The sequence below is a fragment of the Scyliorhinus torazame genome, chromosome 15, assembly GCF_047496885.1.
Source record: "Scyliorhinus torazame isolate Kashiwa2021f chromosome 15, sScyTor2.1, whole genome shotgun sequence".
NCBI classification, from domain to species: Eukaryota; Metazoa; Chordata; class Chondrichthyes; order Carcharhiniformes; family Scyliorhinidae; genus Scyliorhinus; species Scyliorhinus torazame.
Genome location: NC_092721.1, coordinates 204,192,055 through 204,215,252, shown reverse-complemented (window position 1 = coordinate 204,215,252; position 23,198 = coordinate 204,192,055). Strand labels below are relative to the sequence as shown.

The 23,198-nt window shown below is 49.7% G+C and overlaps 1 protein-coding gene across 1 annotated transcript in view; it reads left to right on the top strand.

Annotated features, from left to right (window-relative positions):
* The first annotated feature begins 394 nt into the window (after positions 1-394).
* Positions 395-23,198, top strand: part of stard10 (StAR related lipid transfer domain containing 10) — a 212,467-nt gene continuing 189,663 nt past the window's right edge. The window contains exon 1 of the mRNA XM_072477473.1: positions 395-756. Within this exon, the coding sequence (XP_072333574.1) occupies positions 598-756 (159 nt within the window). The 5' untranslated portion in view covers positions 395-597. The remainder of the gene's footprint in view (positions 757-23,198) is intronic.

Below are 23,198 nucleotides of genomic sequence, written 5' to 3'. Positions count from 1 at the left end.
CAGACTGCACAGTGACCCAAGCCGGGAATCGAACCTGGGACCCTGGAGCTGTGAAGCATCTGTGCTAACCACTGTGCTACCGTGCTGTCCGTTGAAGGTTATCCTCCCCACTATTCGCCAGCCCACAACAAGGGCAATTAGGGATGGTCTACAAATGCCAGCAGTGCCCACATCCCAAGAAATAGTATTAGAAAACCTGAAAAATCAGAAACCTGCCCTTGCGAAGGGAGGGAGTGCTGGAGTGAATGGAGAAATACAACTCAAATTGGGCATGAGGCAAATGGGAAAGTGAAGCAACAGGGTGGAGTGTGAGGGCCCAGCACAATCTGCAGCTCTGAGCTGCCTGTCATCCGGCCAAGAGAGGGTTAAAGCTGTGAAAGTGATGCGTCCTGTTAAAAGCTCAGAGAGAGAGACAGAGACAGCAAAGCTCCTCTCCAGGCTGCACGGGAACTCCACCTGCACACACGCTCAGAATAAAAGGCGTTCTGCTTCATTTCCCCAGCCTGCTGTTTGTATTTGCAGGACTGATTTGGGAGGGGAGTAGGAAGACTGGCAGGTTGAGCCCTGACATCGCAGCAGCAGCAGAGAGAGGGGGGAATGGCCAAGGATTCAGTGCAGGTTCCTGATGACCTGGTTTTCACGTCGTTCCGAGCTGAATGTAGCTGCGAGAGCGGCTGGGCTCTGAAATACAACAAGTCCGGCATCACCGTCTGGATTCAGATGATGGAGGAGGATAAAGAGCGGCATAAAATCAAGGTAAAAATAACACCCGGGCTGTGTGCAAGATGCCCCCCCCCCCCGAAATGTGGCAAATATCCGGGGGGGGGGGGGGGGGACGACGACTCTGTCCGCGGGCGTTTATTGGACCCAGCAATGGTTTGACATTGACATTGAGATGGACATTCAGCCCCCCCCCCCCCCCAGAACCTGCACATGAAGCAGCGAGTTTTATAGTTGCTGTTACTGAGTTTGGAACCTGTTTGCTGACCCCCCCACCCATCTCTTTCCTCCCCCAACCCTTCCATCTCTCCTTTCCTCCCCCCCCCCTTCCATCTCTCCTTTCCTCCCCCCGCCCCTTCCATCTCTCCTTTCCTCCCCCCCCCCCCTCCATCTCTCCTTCTCCCCCCTTCCATCTCTCCTTCTCCCCCCTTCCATCTCTCCTTCTCCCCCCCCCCCGTCCATCTCTCCTTCTCCCCCCCCCCGTCCATCTCTCCTTCTCCCCCCCCCGTCCATCTCTCCTTCCCCCCCCTTCCATCTCTCTTTCCCCCCCCCTTCCATCTCTCTTTCCTCCCCTTCCATCTCTCTTCCCCCCCTTCCATCTCTCTTCCCCCCCTTCCATCTCTCTTCCCCCCCTTCCATCTCTCTTCCCCCCCTTCCATCTCTCTTCCCCCCCCCTCCATCTCTCTTTCCCCCCCTCCATCTCTCTTTCCCCCCTTCCATCTCTTTCCCCCCTTCCATCTCTCTTTTTCCCCCCCTTCCATCTCTCTTTCCCCCCTTCCATCTCTCTTTCCCCCCTTCCATCTCTCTTTCCCCCTTCCATCTCTCTTTCCCCCTTCCATCTCTCTTTCCCCCCTTCCATCTCTCTTTCCCCCCTTCCATCTCTCTTTCCCCCTTCCATCTCTCTTTCCCCCCTTCCATCTCTCTTTCCCCCCTTCCATCTCTCTTTCCCCCCTTCCATCTCTCTTTCCCCCCTTCCATCTCTCTTTCCCCCCTTCCATCTCTCTTTCCCCCCTTCCATCTCTCTTTCCCCCCTTCCATCTCTCTTTCCCCCCTTCCATCTCTCTTTCCCCCCTTCCATCTCTCTTTCCCCCCTTCCATCTCTCTTTCCCCCCTTCCATCTCTCTTTCCCCCCTTCCATCTCTCTTTCCCCCCTTCCATCTCTCTTTCCCCCCTTCCATCTCTCTTCCCCCCCTTCCATCTCTCTTCCCCCCCTTCCATCTCTCTTTCCCCCCTTCCATCTCTCTTTCCCCCCTTCCATCTCTCTTTCCCCCCTTCCACCTCTCTTTCCCCCCTTCCATCTCTCTTTCCCCCTTCCATCTCTCTTTCCCCCCTTCCATCTCTCTTTCCCCCCTTCCATCTCTCTTTCCCCCCTTCCATCTCTCTTTCCCCCCTTCCATCTCTCTTTCCCCCCTTCCATCTCTCTTTCCCCCCTTCCATCTCTCTTTCCCCCCTTCCATCTCTCTTTCCCCCCTTCCATCTCTCTTTCCCCCCTTCCATCTCTCTTTCCCCCCTTCCATCTCTCTTTCCCCCCTTCCATCTCTCTTTCCCCCCTTCCATCTCTCTTTCCCCCCTTCCATCTCTCTTTCCCCCCTTCCATCTCTCTTTCCCCCCTTCCATCTCTCTTTCCCCCCTTCCATCTCTCTTTCCCCCCTTCCATCTCTCTTTCCCCCCTTCCATCTCTCTTTCCCCCCTTCCATCTCTCTTTCCCCCCTTCCATCTCTCTTTCCCCCCTTCCATCTCTCTTTCCCCCCTTCCATCTCTCTTTCCCCCCTTCCATCTCTCTTTCCCCCCTTCCATCTCTCTTTCCCCCCTTCCATCTCTCTTTCCCCCCTTCCATCTCTCTTTCCCCCCTTCCATCTCTCTTTCCCCCCTTCCATCTCTCTTTCCCCCCTTCCATCTCTCTTTCCCCCCTTCCATCTCTCTTTCCCCCCTTCCATCTCTCTTTCCCCCCTTCCATCTCTCTTTCCCCCCTTCCATCTCTCTTTCCCCCCTTCCATCTCTCTTTCCCCCCTTCCATCTCTCTTTCCCCCCTTCCATCTCTCTTTCCCCCCTTCCATCTCTCTTTCCCCCCTTCCATCTCTCTTTCCCCCCTTCCATCTCTCTTTCCCCCCTTCCATCTCTCTTTCCCCCTTCCATCTCTCTCTCCCCCTTCCATCACTCTTTCCCCCATTCCATCTCTCTTTCCCCCCTTCCATCTCTCTCTTGTTCCCCCCTTCCATCTCTCTCTCGCTCTCTCTCTCTCTCCTTCTCTCCCTTTCATATCTCTCTCTCTCTCTCTCTCTCCACCCTTCTCTCTCTCTCTTTTCACCCTTTCATCTCTCTCTCTCATTTCACCCATTCATCAGTCTCTCTCTCTCTCTCCCTTTCATCTCTCTCTCTTTCTTTCCCCCCCTTTTTTAATTTGGCAGTGGCAGAAATGGCCATTCTACCCCTTCTCAGCTGGTGTTGGCTCTTTGAATTCAAAACCATCCAATTTAAAACTCAACTTTATCCTCCTCATCATATCTATGCAAATGAGTCCTCCTCAACTCCCAAGTTCCAATTGACTTTTGAACGTTCCTATTTAATCTGGTCCCACCAGCCTTTCGGGCTGTGTTCCAGATTTTAACTCCTAGTTACCGCCGCTCCTGCGACTGGAAACATTTTCTCCTGATTGACACCTATCAAAACCATTCTTTGATTTTTGAATGTCTCAATTAAATTTCCCCTAAACCTTGGGTGTGTAATTGGGAGAGGGAATGGAAACACCCTGCTGGTGACGGATAAATCTCGTGATAGCAGCTTGAGCAAGAGGGAGACACGGGAGGAAATGGATCGACTGTTTTGAGGGGCAGAAAGATTGGAGAACAACAGCAAGGTGTTGGCTGTTATCTCGGAGTGTTTCTAGCTGGAGAACCATGAGTGCTGATGTTGTAAAACACAGGACCTGAAGAAGAGGAAACCTTCTCTATTCTAGAACAATCTCCAGTCTCTTCACTTGATAAACCCCCTACATTCGCTCCATGGCCTTGACGTTTTTCCTAAGATGTGGTGCCCAGAATTGTTCAGCTGAACCAGTGATCGATGAAGTTTTAGAATTACTTCCTTGTGTTGTCTCTCCATTCAATCAATGGCTCTTTGTATAAAGCCACAGAACCCCCCCACACACACACATTCTGAACCGTCTTTTCCCAGTCTGTCCTGCCACCTTCAATCATTTGTGAAAATGCAAACTCCAGCTGTGTTTTTGCACCATTTTGATTACACTGCCCCGTCTGTGTGTTACTTCAAACTTGTCAACGTTAAATTACACCGGCCTTTGTCCGCTTGACCAGTGTGTCGCGATCCTCCGTGTCTATCACTAGCTTGCTCACCATGTTGCCAAGTTTCGTCCACCCACAAACTTCAAAATCAGGCAATTGTGTGCATGCGTGTCTTCGACCCTCCACGAAATTGAGCTCATCCATATCTCTGATGTCTGAATTTGTACCAAGTCTTGTTCTTCACTCCCTGTGATCGCTGACTTGCATCCAACAAAGTCTTGATCTAAAAATTCTGATCCTTATTTTCCAATCCCTCCTTGTTCTCACCCTTCCCTATCTCTAGCCCCATAAACCCTCAAAATTTGTGTTCCTCCAATTCTGCCCTCTTGAGTACCCCAATATTAATCAATTCTCAATTGCTGGCAGTGGTTTTAGTTGCCTGGGCCCCAAGCTCGGGAATTCCCTCCCTAAGCATCCCTCATTCTTTTCCCTCCTTTAACTTGCTGCTTAAAACCCACCTCTCTGACCAACACTTGGTAAAATCAGCCCCAATATCTCCGGATGTGACTCGGTTTCAAATTTTGTTTGGTAACTTACAATGTTGAGGTGCTTCAGAAATCCTAACTGATGGGTGTATGTTTCCCTGTTTGGGTGTACATCTTTCTCTCTTTCTCATCTATCTTGTCACCTGTGAATAATTGTTCTCTCTCCCTCTGCTGGAGACTCGCTTCACGGACACTGCTCTGTTTGCTGTTTTGCTAAACGAGAAAGCTACTTGTGTGACCTCCGACAGCAGGTGCCAGAAGGTTATCTGACTGCATTCACTCCCTCCACTGCTGACGCATAGCACCAGCCGTGTGTATCATCTACAGGATGCACCAGAGAAACTTACCAAGGCTCCTTCGACAGCACCTCCCAAACCCACCACCTCTACCATCTAGAAGGACAAGGGCAGCAGATACCTGGGAACTGTCACTGGGGCAACATCCTGGAACTCCCTCCCTAACAGCACAGTGGGTGTACCTACACCACATGGACTACAGCGGTTCAAGAAGGCAGCTCACCACCACCTTCTCAAGGTTAATTAGTGATGGGCTATAAATGTTGGTTTAGCAAGCGACGCCCACATTCTGTACATTAATTTTAATAAAGCCCCTAGTTGCCACACTCTGGCGCCTGTTCGGGTACACAGGAGAATTCAGAATGTCCTAACAAGCATGTACTCAACAACTAAGCTTCCATAGAATCATAGAATTTACAGTACAGAAAGAGGCCATTCGGCCCATTCTGAACCAGCCCTTGGAAAGAGCACCCCCACAACCCAGTAACCTCACCCAACCTTTTTGGATACTTAAGGGCAATTTAGCATGGCCAATCCACCTAACCTGCACATCTTTGGACTGAGAGAGGAACCCGGAGGAAACCCACGCAGACACTGGGAGAACGTGCCGACTCCGCACAGACAGTGACCCAAGCCGGGAATCGAACCTGGGAACCTGGAGCTGTGAAGCAACTGTGCTAACCAATGTGCTACCATGTCGCCCTCTGGGGTAGAGAATTGCAAAGAGTCAATCTTCTGAGTGAAGAGATTCCCCCTTATCTCCATCCTAATCCTGAGACAGAGTCCTCCAGACTCTCAGCACCTACACTGTAAGCATTTGATATACTTCCAGAGGATAGTTAAAAGGAGTCGCGTGTATCCCCGCACTGGGTAACAATGGCAGCTTACCTTCCCTACAGGACATGAAATTAACCAGTTAGGTTTTTAAGACCAGCTGATTGCTGAATGGTCACTTTTAATGAGTCTAGTTTTCTAATACTGGTCTATCTTTAAACAAAATCTCAAACTGCCCTTTTGGCATTTGAACTCGTGTTCTCTAGATTGTTAGTTCAAACACAACCTGAATTTATATAGCACCTTTTAAAATGGTGAAGGCTTCAGCTGCCTGGGCTCCCAAGCTCCAGAATTCCCTCCTTAAACCCCTCTTCAAGACGCTCCTTAAAACCACCTCTTTGACCAAGATTTTCCTCATAGAATTTACAGCGCAGAAGTAGGCCATTCGGCCCATCGAGTCTGCACCAGCTCTTGGAAAGAGCACCCGACCCAAGGTCAAAACCTCCACCCGATCCCCATAACCCAGTAACCCCACCCAACACTAAGGGCAATTTTGGACACTTAAGGGCAATTTATCATGGCCCAATCCACCTAACCTGCACATCCTTGGACTGGGAGGAAACCGGAGCACCCGGAGGAAACCCACGCAGACACGGGGAGGATGTGCAGACTCCGCACAGACAGTGACCCAAGCCGGAATCGAACCTGGGACCCTGGAGCTGTGACGCAATTGTGCTATCCACCATGCTACCGTGCTGCCCACCTTATGCAGATCAGTGTTGAATTTTGTTTGATGATGCTCCTCTGTGTTAAATGTAGCTGTAAGTGGTACGCCAGAGGCCTTTGTCCCAGCACCACTTTATTTGTTCATGGGATGTGGGCGTAGTGGCTGAGCTGATATTTGTTGCCCATCCCTAATTGCCATGAACTTGAGTGTCTCGCTCGGCCATTTCAGTGTCAACCGCATTGCTGTGGGTCTGGAGTCACATGTAGGCCAGACCGGGTAAGGGCGGCAGATTTCCTTCCCTAAAGGACATTAGTGAACCAGACAGGTTTTTTTTTTAAACAACAATCAACAATGATTTCATTCTCACCCATTAGACATTTAATTCCATATTTTTATTGAGTTCAAATTTGACCATCTGCCATGGTGGGATTTGAACCCGTGTCCCGAGACCCTGGGTCTCTGCATTACTAGGCCAGTAGAAATTATGCCACTGCCTCCCCATCCACTGACTGTCGCTCACCCTCACATCTTGGATCCTGTACTGAAAGTAAAACCTGCAAACACGACCCTCTCCCCTGGGATTCCAAACTGCATGCACCTTCCCGCACTGCTCTCTGTTCCTCGTGGAGCCCCAGCCCCAGCAACTTCATCAGACTTTCAGTCACCATCCGATAATCTCTCCCTTCGGCCTGCCTCTGTCTCTCTCCCTCTCTCCACACATTATTGTTTGCTCCATTTGAATCATGTGTGAGTATTGTCGGGGTACACTCGCTTGCACTCGGGGTGGGTATTGTTAAACGGAAAGCATGTTGGGCATCTATACCCAGGTACTGTGGCGGCACGGTGGTGCAGTGGTTAGCACTGCTGCCTCATGGCGGCGAGGATTTGGGTTCGATCCCGGCCCTGGGTCATTGTCCGTGTGGAGTTTGCACATTCTCCCCATGTTCGCGTGGATCTCGCCCCCACAATCCAAAGACGTGCAGATTAGGTGGATTGGCCACGCTAAATTAATTGGGGGAAAAAAAAAGAATTGGATACTTGAAATTTATTTTTTAAAAACACTCCCAGGTACTGGAGATGGTGGTACTGGCGCTCTCTCCCCTCGCGTTCTCTTACTGCTTGCTCACTCTTCACTCTCTCTTCGCTCGCTGTCTCTGTTTCTTTACTTGCTTTTTAGCTCTTCTTTTCACTCTCCTTTTTATTGTGCTCTCTTTCTTCGCCCTCCCTCTCTTTCTTCGCCCTCCCTCTCTTTCTTCGCCCTCCCTCTCTTTCTTCGCCCTCCCTCTCTTTCTTCGCCCTCCCTCTCTTGCTTCGCCCTCCCTCTCTTGCTTCGCCCTCCCTCTCTTGCTTCGCCCTCCCTCTCTTGCTTCGCCCTCCCTCTCTTGCTTCGCCCTCCCTCTCTTTCTTCGCCCTCCCTCTCTTTCTTCGCCCTCCCTCTCTTTCTTCGCCCTCCCTCTCTTTCTTCGCCCTCCCTCTCTTTCTTCGCCCTCCCTCTCTTTCTTCGCCCTGCCTCTCTTGCTTCGCCCTGCCTCTCTTGCTTCGCCCTGCCTCTCTTGCTTCGCCCTGCCTCTCTTGCTTCGCCCTGCCTCTCTTGCTTCGCCCTGCCTCTCTTGCTTCGCCCTGCCTCTCTTGCTTCGCCCTCCCTCTCTTGCTTCGCCCTCCCTCTCTTGCTTCGCCCTCCCTCTCTTGCTTCGCCCTCCCTCTCTTGCTTCGCCCTCCCTCTCTTGCTTCGCCCTCCCTCTCTTGCTTCGCCCTCCCTCTCTTGCTTCGCCCTCCCTCTCTTGCTTCGCCCTCCCTCTCTTGCTTCGCCCTCCCTCTCTTGCTTCGCCCTCCCTCTCTTGCTTCGCCCTCCCTCTCTTGCTTCGCCCTCCCTCTCTTGCTTCGCCCTCCCTCTCTTGCTTCGCCCTCCCTCTCTTGCTTCGCCCTCCCTCTCTTGCTTCGCCCTCCCTCTCTTGCTTCGCCCTCCCTCTCTTGCTTCGCCCTCCCTCTCTTGCTTCGCCCTCCCTCTCTTGCTTCGCCCTCCCTCTCTTGCTTCGCCCTCCCTCTCTTGCTTCGCCCTCCCTCTCTTGCTTCGCCCTCCCTCTCTTGCTTCGCCCTCCCTCTCTTGCTTCGCCCTCCCTCTCTTGCTTCGCCCTCCCTCTCTTGCTTCGCCCTCCCTCTCTTGCTTCGCCCTCCCTCTCTTGCTTCGCCCTCCCTCTCTTGCTTCGCCCTCCCTCTCTTGCTTCGCCCTCCCTCTCTTGCTTCGCCCTCCCTCTCTTGCTTCGCCCTCCCTCTCTTGCTTCGCCCTCCCTCTCTTGCTTCGCCCTCCCTCTCTTGCTTCGCCCTCCCTCTCTTGCTTCGCCCTCCCTCTCTTGCTTCGCCCTCCCTCTCTTGCTTCGCCCTCCCTCTCTTGCTTCGCCCTCCCTCTCTTGCTTCGCCCTCCCTCTCTTGCTTCGCCCTCCCTCTCTTGCTTCGCCCTCCCTCTCTTGCTTCGCCCTCCCTCTCTTGCTTCGCCCTCCCTCTCTTGCTTCGCCCTCCCTCTCTTGCTTCGCCCTCCCTCTCTTGCTTCGCCCTCCCTCTCTTGCTTCGCCCTCCCTCTCTTGCTTCGCCCTCCCTCTCTTGCTTCGCCCTCCCTCTCTTGCTTCGCCCTCCCTCTCTTGCTTCGCCCTCCCTCTCTTGCTTCGCCCTCCCTCTCTTGCTTCGCCCTCCCTCTCTTGCTTCGCCCACCCTCTCTTGCTTCGCCCTCCCTCTCTTGCTTCGCCCTCCCTCTCTTGCTTCGCCCTCCCTCTCTTGCTTCGCCCTCCCTCTCTTGCTTCGCCCTCCCTCTCTTGCTTCGCCCTCCCTCTCTTGCTTCGCCCTCCCTCTCTTGCTTCGCCCTCCCTCTCTTGCTTCGCCCTCCCTCTCTTGCTTCGCCCTCCCTCTCTTGCTTCGCCCTCCCTCTCTTGCTTCGCCCTCCCTCTCTTGCTTCGCCCTCCCTCTCTTGCTTCGCCCTCCCTCTCTTGCTTCGCCCTCCCTCTCTTGCTTCGCCCTCCCTCTCTTGCTTCGCCCTCCCTCTCTTGCTTCGCCCTCCCTCTCTTGCTTCGCCCTCCCTCTCTTGCTTCGCCCTCCCTCTCTTGCTTCGCCCTCCCTCTCTTGCTTCGCCCTCCCTCTCTTGCTTCGCCCTCCCTCTCTTGCTTCGCCCTCCCTCTCTTGCTTCGCCCTCCCTCTCTTGCTTCGCCCTCCCTCTCTTGCTTCGCCCTCCCTCTCTCTCTCTGAGCTGTTAGAACATTTCATCCTGATGTAATAATTTATTTATTCACAACACAGCTTACATTTACACAGCTCCTTTAACATTAGCAAAGTTGATCTGGGCATTAATGGTGTTGATGGGAGAGGGTTGATTGGCTTGGGAAATCTTTTACCCCCCACCCCATCATGGGTTAAGTGAGGGGGAAGCAAACCAATTCCGGGCATAATTTCCATCCAGATGTCAACGTGGTCTGGGTGGGATCGAATGAAACAGCATTTAAAGATTGCTGAATTTATGAATTTGGGCCTCTGCAGCCTTTTACACTGGTTCAATACTCCATTCTGTTCAGCCCTAGCATGGGGTATTCACCACCACAATCTCGGGCACTCGTGTGATACCCGCCTGCAGTGGTACCCACCCCCGCCTGCAGTGGTACCCCCACCCCCGCCTACGGTACCCCCCCCGCCTGCGGTGGTACCCACCCCCGCCTGCAGTGGGACCCCCCCCCCCCCGCCTACGGTAGCCCCCCCGCCCGCGGTGGTACCCACCCCCGCCCGCAGTGGTACCCACCCCCGCCCGCAGTGGTACCCACCCCCGCCCGCAGTGGTACCCACCCCCGCCCGCAGTGGTACCCACCCCCGCCCGCAGTGGTACCCACCCCCGCCCGCAGTGGTACCCACCCCCGCCCGCAGTGGTACCCACCCCCGCCCGCAGTGGTACCCACCCCCGCCCGCAGTGGTACCCACCCCCGCCCGCAGTGGTACCCACCCCCGCCCGCAGTGGTACCCACCCCCGCCCGCAGTGGTACCCACCCCCGCCCGCAGTGGTACCCACCCCCGCCCGCAGTGGTACCCACCCCCGCCCGCAGTGGTACCCACCCCCGCCCGCAGTGGTACCCACCCCCGCCCGCAGTGGTTACCCCCCCGCCCGCAGTGGTACCACCCCCCCCGCCCGCAGTGGTACCACCCCCCCCCGCCCGCAGTGGTACCCACCCCCCGCCCGCAGTGGTACCCCCCCCCACAGTGTCCGGCTGGATTGAGGCTGAAACCTCTGCCGCAGCTGCTGCAGTTACTTTCGATCACTTTTTTTTTTTAAATTCGGTGCGAGTTTGTCTAAATTCAGTCAGTGAGAACGGAGCCTGTGAGGCTTCGGATAATTCCGGCAAATGGCCTCCCTCTTCCCAGGCCAGAGGAAAAACAACAGTCACAAGTAGAACCGTGAGCTGCAAGTCAGTCAGTTGGGGAAGCGTTCGTTCCCAGGCAGACCCAGTCCCCTTAATAATTCTCCAGGATGCCTTGGTGTGGCCACTGATCCATCAGGCTAATTCTCAGGAGGGTTACGGTAATGGGTTTGTACAGAAACTGGAAACCATTAACCGCACCAATCAGGCCATTGGCTCAGTGGGTGGTTATATACTTACAAGCTTCCGTCCACCACTCCTCCCTTCATTTCACTCCATCACCATAATCCATCTCCTCTTCCTTTCCCTTTCATGCGTTTTCGTTTGCCCGATATAGCACCTGTGCCATTCTCCTTCACCGCTATCCATGCTCTTCCCACTCTCTTGAGATTTTTTTTTAACATTCGTTCTTGGGATTTTGCGCGTCGCTGGGCTGGGCCATTGCAGTCAGAGGGGGCAGCTAAAAGTCAACCACATCGCTGTGGGGGGCCTGGAGTCACATGTAGGCCAGACCGGGTAAGGACGGCCGATTTAGTGAATCAGACAATGGTTTCATGGTCGTCATTCGACTTTTAATTCCAGATTTCTAAAAAATTAAATTCAAACTTCACCATCTGCCTGAGTGGGATTTGAACCCAGGACCCCAGAGCATGCCCCTGGGTTACTAGCCTAGTAACGGTACCACTATGCCTCCGCTTCCCCTCAAAAGTAAAGGCCTTTCTCCTGCATTCCCCATTGCATTTATATCGTGACTGCCTTATTGATGGCCCCTTGGTTCTGGCCCTGACTTCCAAGTGGAAACCTCTCCTCCCAAGTTGCCTCTGGCAATCTCCTGCACAACATTGAAGAGACAAATGTAGAGAAATATAGCGTTACTGGACTTCTGTAACTCAGAGAATCGGAGTTCAGATCCCACAAAGGGAGTTTGAGAACTTGAAATCCGTTTTTTACACACCTTGAATTAAGTTGGTCTCATATTTTTGATTGGGGGAGTTGGAAGGTTGAGGGGGGTCAGGCAGGAAGATTGAGCATAAGGCCAGAATCATATTGAATGGTGGAGCAGGCTCGATGGGCCGAATGGCCTTCTCACTAATTCTTCTGGTTTTGGTAAAAGTTACTATGCAGCTGTCAGATTGTCCTTAAAAACCCAAATTGTTGACTAATGTCCCTTTTAGGGAATTAAACCTGTTGTCCACACCTGATCTGGGCCTACACATGACTCCCGTCCCAGACCAATGTGGTTGACCCTCTGAAGCAGTCTAGTCAGCCACTCCAGCCCCTGTAAGGAATAACAATTGTCGCTGTGTCAAACACCTGGACCTCCCTCCCTAACTGCACTGCGGGTGTACCTACGCCACATGGAGCCCTAACTGCACTGCGGGTGTACCTACGCCACATGGAGTGCAGCGGTTCAAGAAGGTGGCTCACCACCACCTTCTCAAGGGCAATTAGGGATGGGCAACATAACTGCTGGCCCTGCTAGCAACGCCCACGTCCCAAGAGTGAATGAGAAGCAGAAGGAGGAGTCTCCAGACGCAACACATCCCTGATGTGGAGTTTGGGGACAACTAACAAAATGGGTGGCAGATGAAACGGAGAGTAGGGGTAAAGTGGCGATCGGGGGTGGGGCCACTGCTGTTTCCAGAAAAAACCCATGGATGGCACTAAATTGAAGGTCGCAGTTAATACCGTTTTGTGACAAAGTACAAACTTGCAGAATTGATATATAATTTGTCAATACGATTTAGTAATCCAGAGGCCCAGGCTACCCGGGGATATGGGTTCAAATCCCCGCCATAGTCAGATGGTGGAATTTGAATTCAGTTCATGAAAATGGCCCAACTTGGGTCTTAGCTGAAGGGAAATTCGAGATGAGCAACAGATGCTGGCCTTGCAAGCCCTCACCCCATGAAAGCATGACAAAAATAATAATTTCAGCAGAGTATCAAGCTGCACATTTTAGACCATGAGGCATAGGAGCAGAATTAGGCCACTCGGCCCATCGAGTCTGCTCCGCCATTCAATCATGGCTGATATTTTCTCATCCCCATTCTCCTGCCTTCTCCCCATAACCCCTGATCCCCTTATTAATCAAGAACCTATCTATCTCTGTCTTAAAGACACTCAGTGATTTGGCCTCCACAGCTTCTGCAGCAAAGAGTTCCACAGATTCACCACCCTCTGGCTGAAGTAATTCCTCCTCATCTCTGTTTTAAAGAATCGTCCCTTTAATCTGAGATTGTGTCCTCTGCTTCTAGTTTTTCCTACAGGTGGAAACATCCTCTCCACGTCCACTCTATCCAGGCCTCGCAGTATCTTGTACATTTCAATAAGATCCCCTCTCATCCTTCTAAACTCCAACGAGTACAGACCCAGAGTCCTCAAACGTTCCTCATACGACAAGTTCTTCTTTCCAGGGATCATTCTTGTGAACCTCCTCTAGACCCTTTCCAAGGTCAACACATCCTTCCTTAGATATGGGACCCAAAACTGCTCACAATACTCCAAATGGGGTCTGACCAGAGCCTTATACAGCCTCAGAAGTACATCCCTGGTCTTGTATGCCCTCTTGACATGAATGCTAACATTGCATTTGCCTTCTTAACTGAACCTGCAGATTAACCTTAAGAGAATCGTGAACAAGGACTCCCAAGTCCCTTTGTCCTTCTGCTTTCCGAAGCATTTCCCCATTTAGAAAGTCTTGCCTAGATTCCTCCTTCCAAAGTGCATAACCTCACACTTTTCCACATTGTATTTCATTTGCCACTTCATTGCCCACTCTCCTAGCTTGTCCAAGTCCTTCTGCAGTCCCCTTGCTTCCTCAATACTACCTGTCCCTCTACAGATCTTTGTATCATCTGCAAACTTAGCAACAGTGCCTTCAGTTCCTTCTTCCAGATCATTAATGTATGTTGTAAAAAGTTGTGGTCCCAGCACAGACCCCTGAGGCACACCACTAGTCACCGGCTGCCATCCTGAAAAAGACCCCTTTATCCCCACTCTTTGCCTTCTGCCAGTCAGCCAATCCTCTATCCATGCCAGGATCTTACCCTGAACACCATGGGCTCTTAACTTATTTAATAGTCTCCTTTGCGGCACCTTGTCAAAGGTCTTTTGGAAATCTAAATAAATCATTTCCACTGGTTCTCCTTTGTCTAACTTGCTTGTTACTTCCTCAAAGAACTCTAACAGATTTGTCAGACACAACCTCCCCTTGACGAAGCCGTGCTGACTCAGTCCTATTTTACCATGCAATTCCAAGTGCTTCACGATCTCATCTTTAATAACAGACTCTAAAATCTTACCAATGACCGAAGTCAGGCTAACCGGCCTATAATTTCCCGTCTTCTGCCTCCCTCCCTTCTTAAACAGTGGTATTACATTAGCCACCTTCCAGTCCTCTGGGACCCTTCCTGCCTCCAGTGATTCCTGAAAGATCATCACTAATGCCTCCACAATTTCCTCAGCTAATTCTTTTCGGACTCTGGGGTGTAGTCCATCCGGTCCAGGTGACTTATCCACCTTCAGACCTTTCGGTCTCCCCAGAATCTTCTCCTCAGTAATGGTCACTGCACTCACCTCTGCCCCCTGGTTCTCCGGCATCCCACTGGCGTCTTCCACCGTGAAAACTGATGCAAAGTAACTATTCAGTTTGTCTGCCATTTCTTTGTTTCCTATTATTACTTCTCCATCCACATTTTCTAGTGGTCCAATGTCTATTTTTGCCTCACTTACCTTTTTTATATATTGAAAAAATCTCTTCCAATCTTCCTTTATATTACTAGCTAGCTTGCACTCGTACTTCATCTTCTCCCCCTTCTTGCTTTTTTAGTTGTCCTCTGCTGGCTTTTAAAGGCTTCCCAATCCTCTGGTTTCCCACTAATCCTCGCCATTTTGTATGCTTTTTCCTTAGCCTTTATGCTGTCCTTGACATCCCTCGTCAGCCATGGATGCCTTGTCCTCCCTTAGCATGTTTCCTCCTCCTTGGGATGAATTTCTGTTTTGCCTCCCTATTAACCCCCAAAAACTCCTGCTATTACTGTTCCACTGTCTTCCCTGCTAGGCTCCTTCTCCAATCAACTCTGGCCAGCTCCTCCCTCATGTCTTTGTAGTTACCCTTATTTAATTGTAATACCATTACATATGGTTGCAACTTCTCCCCCACAAACTGCAGGGTAAATTCTATCATATTGTGGTCACTGCTCCCTAGGGTTCCTTCACCTTAAGTTCCCTAATCAAGTCTGCCTCATTACACATCACCAAATCCAGAATTGCCTGTTCCCTAGTAGGCTCTGTCACAAGCTGCTCCAAAAACCCATCTCTTAGACATTCCACAAATTCAATTTGTTGGGATCCACTACCAACCTGATTTTCCCAGTCCACCTACATATTGAAGTCCCCCATGATTATTGTAATATTGCCTTTTTTACATGCCTTTTCTATCTCCTGATTTATTTTCTGCCCCACATCCTGACTACTGCTAGGGGGCCTGTACATAACTCCCATCAGGGTCTTTTTACCTTTGCGATTCCCCAACTCTACCCACAGAGATTCTCTGCCTTCTGATCCTATATCGCTCCTTGCTATCGATTTAACTTCATTCCTTACTAACAATGCAATCCCGCCCTGCCTTTTGGGAGGAAGAGGCACAGTCCTTGGAAAAACTGTGTCTAAATGAGATAGAGGAACATAGAATGGGGAGGTACAGACACACACGTCACTAACCTGCGATGGAACTTGTTAAATTTATTCCCTGGATTTTGGTGTCGTTGGGCTGGCATTTGCTGCCCATCCTGAATTGCTCTTGAATTGAGTGGTTTGCCCATCCATTTCAGAGGGGCAGCTAAGAGTCAACCACATTGCTGTGGGTCTGGAGTCACATGTAGGCCAGACCAGGTAAGGACGGCAGATTTCCTTCCCTAAAGGACATTAGTGTACCAGATGGGTTTTTAACGACAATCTGACCGTTCATAGTCATCGAATTTACAGTGCTGAAGGAGGCCATTCGGCCCATCGAGTCTGCATCGGCTCTTGGAAGGAGCACCCTACCCAAACCCACACCTCCACCCTATCCCCATTACCCAGTAACCCCACCCAACACTAAAGAGCAATTTTGGACACTAAGGGCAATTTCGCATGGCCAATCCACCTAACCTGCACATCTTTGGACTGTGGGAGGAAACCGGAGCACCCGGAGGAAACGCACGCACACACTGGGAGAACGTGCAGACTCCGCATAGACAGTGGCCCAAGCCGGAATCGAACCTGGGACCCTGGAGCTGTGAAGCAATTGTGCTATCCACAATGCTACTGTGCTGCCCATGAGTCACCATTGCTGAGGCTCTCGTTTTATTCCAGATTTATTGAATTTAAATTCCACCAGCTGCCGCGGTGGGGTTTGAACCCACCCCCACTGTGCACAGTTATGGTCTCCATTTTACGAAAGATGATGCGCTCGAGCAGGTGCAGAAGAGATTTACAAGGATGATGTCAGAATTGAGAGATAATGCCTGTCAGGGAAGATTGAGGAGACTGGGTAAAGGGTTGCCAACTGTGCTCCAGCAGTTATTCGGCCAACACCTCCATCCTTGTGACACTCTGCCTCCCTACGCCAATCAGAAATTCCTATTCTACACCAATCAAAAAGTGCAAAGGCTCATTAACCAATTGGATGCTGCTTGACTGTCAGCCAATCTGCTTCATTCCCTCCATTCTCAATATGTTTATATTTGGTAAAGAAGAATGACCAAAAAAATGCCCAATTTTTTTTAACGTCCTGATGATGTTTCTCCAGGCTCGCACATTGCAGTACCCTGGACATTGATCTTCAATCCCTGGAGACTCCAGACCAATTCTTGGGGTTAGCAAGCCGAAGTCCGTGGTGCACATTTCTCTTGAAATAAGGCTAAAGGGTTGGCCTGGTATTTACCCCATCCAACTCTGCAGAATTTCAAACCTCAGGGACACCATGTGGGGTTGAGACCAGAACTAGAGGCCGTGATCTATGACTGACGCAAACAATCAGGAATTGAGGAGAAGCATCATAACGCAGGGAGTGGTGGGAACGTGGAGCTCGCTCCCACAGGGAATGGTTGAGGTGAACAGTGTTGATAGCTTTTTAAGGAGGAAGTTGGGTAAACACAGCGGGCAGAAAGGGATAGAAGGATATAGTCACGGGGTAATAGGAGGCTCAGTACTGAAGCAGATTCTAACTGCTAACTTGAATACGCAAATCTGAATCCTGACCGCAATGGGCGAGATCCAGATCATGACGTCTCACTAGATCTCGTTTGATCACGCTAGATGTGGCGACGGCGGTAAATCTCATGAAAATCGCTTACAATTACCCCTTAATTACTATCTCTATTCGCAATTAAACAATTAAAAAAGAAAAAAACGTACAGCTCTCAATTCATTCTACATCCCAATGGCACAGCGTAATATTTGCTTTCTAGAACAGGTTTGGCCCCTGAAATGAAATGAAAATGAAAAACGCTTATTGTCACAAGTAGGCTTCAAATGAAGTTACTGTGAAAAGCCCCTATTAGAACCACTGCAAACTTTGATTGGAAATCTTCAGAAATCTGTTTCAACTGGTTTGTTTCAGGTTCCACTTGTCCTCAGACAAGTCTGCATGGCTTTAAATACTATTAATCTTTTTTTTTAACTATCCTACTGTGAGAGCAAAAGACTTTACTTGTGGTCTAAAGGTAGCCAGATCAGAACTCCTCTCTTCAAAATGTCTGAATGCCTTAGCTTCATCCAGCAATGACAACATCTCCCCAAGCTGAAAACAAAGGAACTCCCCAGGGACTCCCCCTAGTCAAACAACAGTGCATTAGCCCAGGATTTTACGATGGTCAATTTTGCCTCTGGCTCCTAAAAGCTTTCTGGTCTTGCAAAACAAGATTCTTTTAAAAATGAGACCATTGCAGTGAAACACAGCTTAACCGTTAAATTGCCCAATGTTTATAATCAATATATCTAAAATTTTGCATTCATCACAGCTGGAAGTCTGAAAAACAAACCAGACTGAAAACACTGAGTAGGAGGCAGCATCGGTGGAGAGAGAAACAAGAGGCTAACGTTTTGGGGCGAAAGGAATTTTCATCAGAACTGACCATCACCTCCCCGTGTCTGTGTGGGTCTCACCCCCACAACCCAAAAGATGTGCAGGGTTGGTGGATTGGCCACGCTAAATTGTCCCTTAATTGGTAAAATAAAGAATTGGGTACTCTAAATGTTTGTTTTTAAATTGGAACTGGCCATCAGAAGATATTTAAAAAAAAATATTTTCAAAATATTGAAAAGGGGCAATTTAGCACGGCCAATCCACCTACCCTGCACATCTTTTTGGGTTGTGGGGGCGCAACCCACGCAGACACTGGGAGAATGTACAAACTCCACAGTGACCGGGATTGAACCTGGGACCTCGGCGCTGCGGGGCAGCAGCGCAAACCACTGCGCCACCGTGCTGCCCCTGGCCAGCAGAAGGTCTGACGGAAGGAAGGCCACCTCGGCCTGAAACATGACCTCTCGTTTCTCTCTCCACAGATGTGAACTGACCTGCTGATTGTTTCTAACATTTTCTGTTTTTGTATTGTGGTTACACATTACCTTGCGACATCATCCTCTCTCTGAGAAGCTGCTGTGTTGTAACACTCCCACGCGCCCGGCTGTATATTTCGTCACTGCTACATGTCTGCCGAGATCACACCCGAGATGCATCTCAAATTAAAGCGTACGTTCATCCCGCCTGAGATATCGGAATACAGAATAAAACGTGCTGATTTTCCACTGATACACCACTTGGATGAGTAGTGGCTGACAGTGGGGACAACAACTTGACAGTGATAGGCGAGGGGATTGGGCAGACAAGTGGCAGAGAGCAGTGTGAGGCGATACATCTTGGCAGAATGAATAAGGAGAGGCAATATGGACTGAATGGCACAGTTCTAAATCATGGTGAGGGACCTGTGCATTCCATGTGCATTGAAGGGGGTAGAACATAGTGAGAAAGTGATTCGCAAAGCATATTAGATTCTGTGCTTTGTAAGTAGAGAGACATTGGGCGCGATCTAACGGGACCGAAACAGAGTCCCGTTTTGTGCTTGCTCAGCGGGGTGCTTCCCGAGGACGACACCACCGTTTTCTGTTTTTGTGGGCCTTGGCGGGGAAAGCCCCATCGAGGCCGAACTTGCAGAAGGTGACTCGCGAATCGGGGTGTCATTTTTAAATGCCATCCCGATCTTTTGATCCCACCCCCCCACCCCACCAAGGCCTCCGGATCCCAAAAAGCTCTAGTTAGGCCCCAACTAGAGTATTGATCCTCTTCTGGTCACCACACTTGTTATGGGCCAGGGTTTCGAGAACCCCAAAGTGTATCATGGAGTTCACCTGACCCACAACTTTTACCAGACTGTGGTATGGGGAGCACACGGGAGTACAGGTGTGGAACAGCAGAAATGGAAAAGTATTTTTTAAAGCAAAACAATGTTTATTCTGTGAACTCAAGTTAACCTTTTTAAAACATACAGTGAACATCTTAGCAACCATCAATTCAAATACAACCCCCAAAGAATACAACACTACGTAATCTGTAAGCTGTCCTTTTAACATCCATACGACTTAGAAACAAAACCTTTTAACAGAAGCACATCAGGTTAAAGTCACGACTGAAAACATATATAATTCTGAATTCACCAAATGATCAAGAGATAGTCTTTTGATGGCAGAGAGATCAACAGTACACCTGCTCTGTCTGGCTTCCGCTCCAACACTGAAAACGAAACTAAAACACACCCTGCAGCAAACAGCCTAAAACGAAAGTAAAAAGCGGACAGACAGCCCAGCTCCACCCACACTCTGACATCACTGATAAACACCCATTTCTTAAAGGTACATTTCTTAAGCACCCATTTCTTAAAGGTACTCTCACATAACAACACTTTCGGAAGGTTGCGAGGGCCCTTGAGAGGGTGCGGAGGTGATTTGCCAGAATGGGTCCAGGGACGAGGGGATTTTCGTTCCAAGGTTGGGTTGGAGAAGCTGGGGTCGTTCTCATTGGAATGAAGGAGATTTGATAGAGGTTAGCAAGATAATGATAGGATTGGATACGGTAGAGAAAGAGACGCTGTTCCCATCAGCTGATAGCACAAGGACTCGAGAGAGACCGATTTTTAAGGGTTTCGGCAACCGATACATAGGGGTTATGAGGAGGAACGTTTTTATACAGTGAGTGAGATTGGGAAAATAAAATTGGCAGCGAGGAAGAATTCATCAGAGTGTATTCAGGACAGTTTCCTAGAGCCATTATGTTGTGGATCCAATCAGGGATCAGGTTATTTTGGATTTGATAATGAGACCAGTTTAATAAACAATCTGAGTAAATCATCCACTAGGACAGGGTTTTTCAAAGTGCGAGTGGTGGGCTGGTGTTGGGAGGGTCACAGAGCGATTGATCACGGCATTCCCATGGTGGTCCCGATCGTGGCAGATGCATCCCCCAACAGCCACTTCCGGCATTTTATTAAATGAGAAGAAATGGGGCAGTGCGGTGGTTAGCACTGCTGCCTCACAGCGCTGAGGACCTGGGTTCGATCCCGCCCCCGGGTCACTGTCTGTGTGGAGTTTGCACATTCTCCACGTGCCTGCGTGGGTCTCACCCCCACAACCCAAAGATGCGCAGGGTGGGTGGATTTGCTAAATTTGAGGGAAAAAAAATAGAATTGGCTACTCTAAATTTACTTTTAGAAATGAGACTGTGTGCAGTCTTCCGGCCAGAAGCGGCAGTAGTGAGCAGGTCATGTGCCCTGCGCGTACACTTGATGTCAAGCGCCGTGGATGTACATGCCCTCTCCTCCTGTGAACCTTTATTGGAGTGAAATCTTGAGGACCAGACAGGCTCCTCTTTCACATTAAAGGTAAGCGAATGTGGCGTGGGCTGCCGACGGTCGGCCGGGTGGCAAAAATGTATCTCGAGAAGTTTGAAAAACACTGCATTGGGAAACAGTGACCATAACATGATAGAATTTAGCATTCAGTTTCAGTGAGAGAAACGTGGGTGAGAAACAAATGTACAACACTTAAATAAGTGTCATTATAAAGGAATGAGGGCAGAGTTGGCTGGAGTTTAGCAGGAAAGACAGTTGATCAACAGTGGCAGACGTTTCTGAAAATAGTCCATGACTCACAACAAAAATACTTCCCAGTGAGGAACAAGGATTCTAGGAGGATCATAAGTCAATGAAAGTTAACCAAGGAATGAAGGATAATATTAAACTGAAAGAAAAAACATATAATGTAACAAAGATTAGTGACAAGCCAGGGGATTGGGAAAGTTTTTAAAAAACCAACAAAAGATGACCAAAAAAATAATAGAGGGTGAAGGTAAACTGAAGGTAAACGAGCAAGTAATATAAAAATAGACAGCAAGAGTTTAATTAAATACATGAAAAGGAAGAGAGAGGCCAAAGTGAACATAGGCCCCTTAGCGAATGAGACTGGGGAAATAATAATGGGGAACCAGGAAATGGCAGAGGAGTTAAATAATTACTTTTTTAAAAAAAAATTAAAAAAATTTTTTTTTTAAGAGTACCCAATTCATTTTTTCCAATTAAGGGACAATTTAGTGTGGCCAATCCACCTCGCCTGCACATTTTTGGGTTGTGGGGGCGAAACCCACGCAAACACGGGGAGAATGTGCAAACTCCACACTGACAGTGACCCAGAGCCGGGTTCAAACCTGGGACCTCGGCGCCGTGAGGGAGCTGTTGCCCTGTTAAACAATTACTTTGCATCAGTCTTCACGGTGGAAGATGCTAACATCCTAAAAATAAATAATCAAGGGACAGAATGGGTGGAAGGAAATAAATATAATAACAATCACTGGGGAGAAAGTACTGGGAAACTAATGGGACTAAAGGCCAATAAGTCCCCTGGACCTGATGGGTTGCATCCTAGGATATTAAAGGAAGTAGCTACTGAAATAGTGGGTGCACTGGTAGTAATCCTCCAATAATCCTTACATTTGGAAATGTCCCAGAGGCTTGGAAAATTGCCAATGTAACACCTTTATTCAAAAAGCTGGGTGACAAAAACAGGTAACTGTAGGTCAGTTACCTTAACACCTGTCATTGGGAAAATGTTAGAGTCCATATAGAACATAGAACATTACAGCGCAGTACAGGCCCTTCGGCCCTCGATGTTGCGCTGACCTGTGAAACCACTCTAATGCCCATCTACACTATTCCCTTATCGTCCATATGTCTATCCAATGACCATTTGAATGCCCTTAGTGTTGGCAAGTCTACTACTGTTGCAGGCAGGGCATTCCACGCCCTTACTACTCTCTGAGTAAAGAACCTACCTCTGACATCTGTCCTATATCTATCTCCCCTCAATTTAAAGCTATGTCCCCTCGTGCTAGACATCACCATCCGAGGAAAAAGGCTCTCACTGTCCACCCTATCTAATCCTCTGATCATCTTGTATGCCTCAATTAAGTCACCTCTTAACCTTCTTCTCTCTAACGAAAACAGCTTCAAGTCCCTCAGCCTTTCCTCGTAAGATCTTCCCTCCATACCAGGCAACATTCTGGTAAATCTCCTCTGCACCCTTTCCAATGCTTCCACATCCTTCCTATAATGCGGCGACCAGAATTGCACACAATACTCCAAATGCGGCCGCACCAGAGTTTTGTACAGCTACAACATGACCTCATGGCTCCAAAACTCAATCCCTCTACCAATAAAAGCTAACACACCGTACGCCTTCTTAACAACCCTCTCAACCTGGGTGGCAACTTTCAGGGATCTATGTACATGGACACCGAGATCGCTCTGCTGATCCACACTGCCAAGAATCTTACCATTAGCCCAGTACTCTGGCTTCCTGTTATTCCTTCCAAAATGAATCACCCCCAACCATACATGTAACGGACGAGACAAAAGAGGCACTCTACTCCAGCCTCAACCACCAATCACTGTCCTGCATCCCAAAGGGAGATATGTTGACTCTCCCCGGCGACTTCAATGCTAGAGTCAGGAAGGACGCAAACTTTTGGAAAGGCATGTTAAGCAGAGAAGGCGTGGAGGAAATAAACACCAACTGAGTCCTCCTCCTGACCAAATGTTTAGAACATTGACCTGATCATCACGAATGCCATCAGACATAGGAGCAGAATTAGGCCACTCGGCCCATCGAGTCTGCTCCGCCATTCAATCATGGCTGATATGTTTCTCATCCCCATTCTCCTGCCTTCTCCCCATAACCCCTGATCCCCTTATTAATCAAGAACCTATCTATCTCTGTCTTAAAGACACTCAGCGATTTGGCCTCCACAGCCTTCTGCGGCAAAGAGTTCCACAGATTCACCACCCTCTGGCTGAAGAAATTCCTTCTCATCGCTGTTTTAAAGGATCGTCCCTTCAGTCTGAGATTGTGTCCTCGGGTTCTAGGGTTTCTTACAAGTGAAAACATCCTCTCCACGTCCACTCTATCCAGGG